The sequence below is a fragment of the Poecilia reticulata genome, unplaced genomic scaffold (assembly GCF_000633615.1).
Source record: "Poecilia reticulata strain Guanapo unplaced genomic scaffold, Guppy_female_1.0+MT scaffold_546, whole genome shotgun sequence".
NCBI lineage: Eukaryota > Metazoa > Chordata > Actinopteri > Cyprinodontiformes > Poeciliidae > Poecilia > Poecilia reticulata.
In genome coordinates, this window is record NW_007615303.1 from 7817 (window position 1) to 12644 (window position 4828).

Here is a 4828-nt window from a genome sequence, read left to right on the forward strand (position 1 = left end):
ATTTTTTACCCATTGAATGAAAAAAAAACTTGTTTTAGCCAAAACTTCATGAGACACCAGACACACACACCTGCAGCTTCTGTTAAAAGTTTTACATGCAAAGAAACTGATTTGGGAAAAAATATATATTTTGCCTGATTTCGTTTGCTTTTTTTWAATATATATATACTTACATTAATTCTTGTCATTTTGGTCCTTAAGATACCAATGCTTCCACTTGACTTTATATTTTGGTACATATGACCATGTAATTTTTAAATATCAAATTACTGATAATTTCATCAGTTACTCAGTACTTGAGTAGACTTTTTTATTAATTGCTTTTTTACTTTTTCTTAAGTAATTTCTTGGATGGCTACTTTTTTACTTTTACTTGAGCAAAAATATATTGAAGTAGTGCTGCTCTTACTCGAGTAAAATCTTTGGCTACTCTACCCACCTCTCTTTAAAATGCATAATTATCCTCAATTTCAGTATTGATGTGAGGATCCTGTTTTAAATCAACACAAATCAGATTTTGTCCTGCTTGAAAGTGAGGAGAAAGATGTGACTCAAAAATAAATCTATGATTATTTGGTGGATAAAGTCAATACACAATTGGGAAACTCTGAATTTATAGTTAACAAATACCTTGGATTGGGAAGCCATGGTATTTAATACCATGGCCTTCCTTTGGCTGCAAACCACTCCAGTAAAGGCTATACGYCATGACCTGATGAACTCAGTAGAATCACATCATCTGCAAAAAACAGGGATGTGATCCTATGGCCACCACTTTGGCTGTACCTAGTTATTCTKTCTATAAATGTATGAACCAAACCCTAACCCTGTGGGACACAGTCAAACAAGGGGATTATCATAACTTGTGCTTGGATCTAAGAGTTAAAATATCATTGCACTAAATATTGACTGACATTTTTAACAATGGAGTTAGAAATCAGATTTTTTTTTTATGTTTCTGGGGGAAAAAATTGATTTTGGTACTACCGCATATTTAAAAATGCATGCAGCTCAGAAATGAACATAATAGGATAGTTAAGGAAAACTGAGATTAAATTGGGTGATCTGCTGCCTGATGAGGCAAAAAAGCAACAAACACATTGGTAACATCCAGATGGACAAAAAGAAATTTACTCACCCCCAGGATATTTCTCTCCATGGAGTTCCTAACACTGTAGTGGAAAATTAAGAGAAATGTCTTTAAAAAAGAACTCACAATGGTAAGCAAAAAAYTACATTTAGATTGTACGTTGAGTTAGTCAAACAATCCAGCAGTTMATTTGATCATTTATGAAGAAGCAAAAAACAACAAACAAGCTTTGTGGTGGCAGTGGAGGAGCTAAACACAGCACAATACATTAAGTTGTTTTGGGTCGGAACTATTAATGAATAAATGGTAAATTTTTACAGTGAGCTTATGGAATAGTGGACATGAATAGTGTAAAATGTTTGAATTGGGTTCCTCGGACTCGACTTAAGAGGAAAGGAAATCAGGCTGAAAGGTAAAGGAACAATTTACCTTTCCAGATTAGATCTGCCCACAGCCTGGATCATTTTAAATCGCCTCTGAAAACTCACTTTTATTCTTTGACATTTATTTGAAGTAGTGTTTTGATACTCTGTTTTTGTCTATTTGTGTTGTTGTTGTTCCTGTACAGCAGTTTGGTGCAGTTTTGCACCTGTTTTTAAAGTGCTATATAAATAAATTTGACRTCGACATTAAATTCCAGGATATTGAGGCGGTAAGGCAGCCTTGATATCTTCAGTGAGAAGATGAGTTCATTTTTGTGAGTTAAAATATCTACAATAAACAGTCATTGCTTTCAGTCACTGTTTCTAAGTTATAAAACAGACACAGCAAGTCAAGTAAAAAGCTTGTCATGACGATTATGTTGTAATTAAAATTCAAATCACGCTTCCATTACTATACTTTTAGATTTTATTCTGTTGCTCATCACAGCAATTCTGGATGTACAGGGGAATTTTACTGCCATAAGTCGAGAGCACACATTTTCATTCTGAAAGCAGGACTTTGGATCTCAAAACTTATAATGCTTCTGTTCCCTTTTAAATATTCTCTGCRTTCTCTCAAATCTTTCTCCTCATGCTCAAAACGTCTCTCTGCTTGGATCAGATCTGCACTTGCAAACCTCGCTTATGAATTGTTTTCTGCCGTCTCTTAAAACGTTTTGTTTCGAGAGACGCCTGGCAACCTCTYAGCAAATAAAATGAAAGTGTTATACTTGCTTCCTTCTAGTGGATGAAGATGGCAACAGCAGTAGCAGTTAAACCTGTAACCAGCGGGTTGCCAGTTTGAACCCGTCTCCTTCGTTTTGTCCTTGGACAAGAGACTTCGCCCATCTGGCCGGTGGTCAGAGGGCTCGGAGGTGTCGACGGCAGCCTCACCTTTGTCAGGCTGAATCAAAGCAGCTGTGGCTACAGTGTAGCTTACCACCGTCACCATGTTAATGCGCGTCTGAATGTCTAACTGTAGTGTGAAGCGTTTTATAATTCGCTGGACTTAATCCTCTCAACCTGATAAACCACTACTAGTGACTAGTTTTACAGTTTCAATCTATAATGTTAATTTCTAATGCTTTCACTGTGACTTTGTTTCACTTTATAATGTAGTTATTTTAAAATAGAAAACTAATGCAATTAATTATTTACGTGTACTTCAACCAAACAATCCTGTATTACTTACGTGGACCTGAAGCATCGCCCCTCATGACTGGAACTAAAACACCCTATGAGAGAGACAGAGAAGGAAGAGTTAGTTTTTTCCCCTCCAAATTGTTTTTGAATGGTTTTTTTTCTTTTTGTTTCACAACTTTTTATGCTAAACCTTTTAAAGCAATAAATGTTAAAATTTTTGTTTCTTCTAAAAATACAAAAGAATTTACTTGTTTGAAGTATTATAAGCTGCAATATGTAGCTTTTAATAACAAATAAAATATATTTTTATTTGTTAAAGTTCTCCACATGTCGTGACAGTATGCTGTAAAAATTGACCTCCTCCATCTCTGTCCTGAACCAGTATTGCCGTCTGCAAAATGCAACTCTGCCAGGAAGAAACAACCAATCAGAGCCAGGAGGAGGGTCTTAGTGCTGTCAGTAATGCTCGTGTAGCGTTACTGATACCGTTATCGATGGCCATGCTAACATTTAGCACTAAGGCCCTCCCCCTGGCTCTGATTGGTTGTTTCTGATGGAGAAGGCTATTTGTGCAAATGAGTGAAGGACCATAGGGAGAAGGCAGAGGAAAGCGTTAGCAGAATCAGTTTACATTCAGTCTTGAAAACGTCGGATCGTTCCAAATGGTAAAATGTTCCCTGATATCAAAACTTCATCACTGCAGAGAAGTTAAATGTATTCAACTCGATAATACGATGTAGAGAGACAGAAAGAGAGATGCTGTACTTTTGAAATCATTCCTTCAAAAGACAAATCTGACTTATGATTACTTAGATACAGAAATTGCTGCATTGAGCCAACTAAAGAAACTTTAACTTCATCAATAATTTTGTTAATGAAAGATTATTAATCACAATTATTAATTACAAAAGGCAAACAATAATGTAAATTCTGATTCCCAAAATTTATACATTTTAAGTTAAATCAACTCAACGAAAAAAACATTTTCTTTAAGAAAGTGCACATCTGACAAACGGCTCTAACCCTATTTTAACTCTTTTTTTTTTTACTAATTTGAACAAAATGTTGCTGTGATTTCCATGAATATCACACACTGTTCTACAGGCTTACACTGTTTTTAGTGTAGTTGCCTCCAAATTCAATCATCAGCCTCAGAGCACTCARGATCAGAGCGTCGACGTCTGGATCCAGTTGAATTTCATGACTGTAGTTCTTCACTAGGAGGATGTGGTTCATTGGGATTGCCAGACTGGAGMTCAAGTCAGTCATCTGTTTAAATGAAGCTATATATTCAGAATTACATATTTCTTTCCCTCTTGTTTTTAATAAATCTTTCTATAACTCACCTTTTTCTTTAAATATTTGCTCCTGTAGACGTGTCTCAGATTTTTCTTTGTTTCACCACAGGCTTCATCAATGTGGGTGAGAATCACCAGCTGAGGGATTCCTGTGGATACAGAGTTTTTCTTGCCTGGGTAATGTTACATGTTATTAGACATGAATATATTTTTAACAAGTACAGCAGACGACCAAATCATAAAAAGTGGGAAACATTCAAGACCATTTCATTCTTGCAACACATTTTTTTCCACCAACATTATGCGACAAATGAAGGTTATTGACATAACGTGTTCACAGTATTTACTCATTGGTGTTTGTTGTTACATTACTTTGATGAATGTAAGTTTGACTGTACAATTTATCCCTTACCCAGCTCACTGGCTGTCTCTCTGATTTCCTTAATTTTCTGCAAAACGGCCGACTTCATTTGTGATGCATTAGCAGAATAAATGTGAACCAGAACATGAACTCTGTCACTGATGGATGGATAAGAGTTGTAGCCAGGATCACCATGAGAAAGAGAAGATGAAGGATTGAACTGTGGGAAAAACGTAATGCATATTAATTCAAATTGATACTAAATGCATATACCTCATATAAGGGAAGCTAAATGTGATGGATTTAGGACCTGAGCCTTTTAGGTGATTGCTAAGGATAAGTTTTAAGGGGGCTTTTTGGCGTTAGTGGTCTTTATGCATTACTACCTGGACTGGAAGAAAAAAGAGGGAAGGGAGCAAGAGTCAGAATTGAGGAATGTGGCCTCTGAAAATGATAAGTCTGCTCTACCACTGAGATATGTGGTGCCCCATTTGAAAAGTAAATGGATATATTT

The 4828-nt window shown here is 35.9% G+C and overlaps 1 protein-coding gene across 1 annotated transcript; it reads right to left on the reverse strand.

Annotated features, from left to right (window-relative positions):
• Window positions 1-1138: 1138 nt before the first annotated feature.
• On the reverse strand, window positions 1139-4644 carry LOC103461069 (interferon-induced protein 44-like; the record flags this gene model as incomplete). The annotated part of the gene is made up of 5 exons (XM_008403391.1): window positions 4366-4644; window positions 4002-4102; window positions 3766-3924; window positions 2705-2747; window positions 1139-1172 (listed from the first exon to the last, which is right to left on the reverse strand). Coding segments are annotated over exons 1-5 (395 nt in total), but the record flags the coding sequence as incomplete, so codon positions are not given.
• Between the last annotated feature and the right edge of the window lie 184 nt (window positions 4645-4828).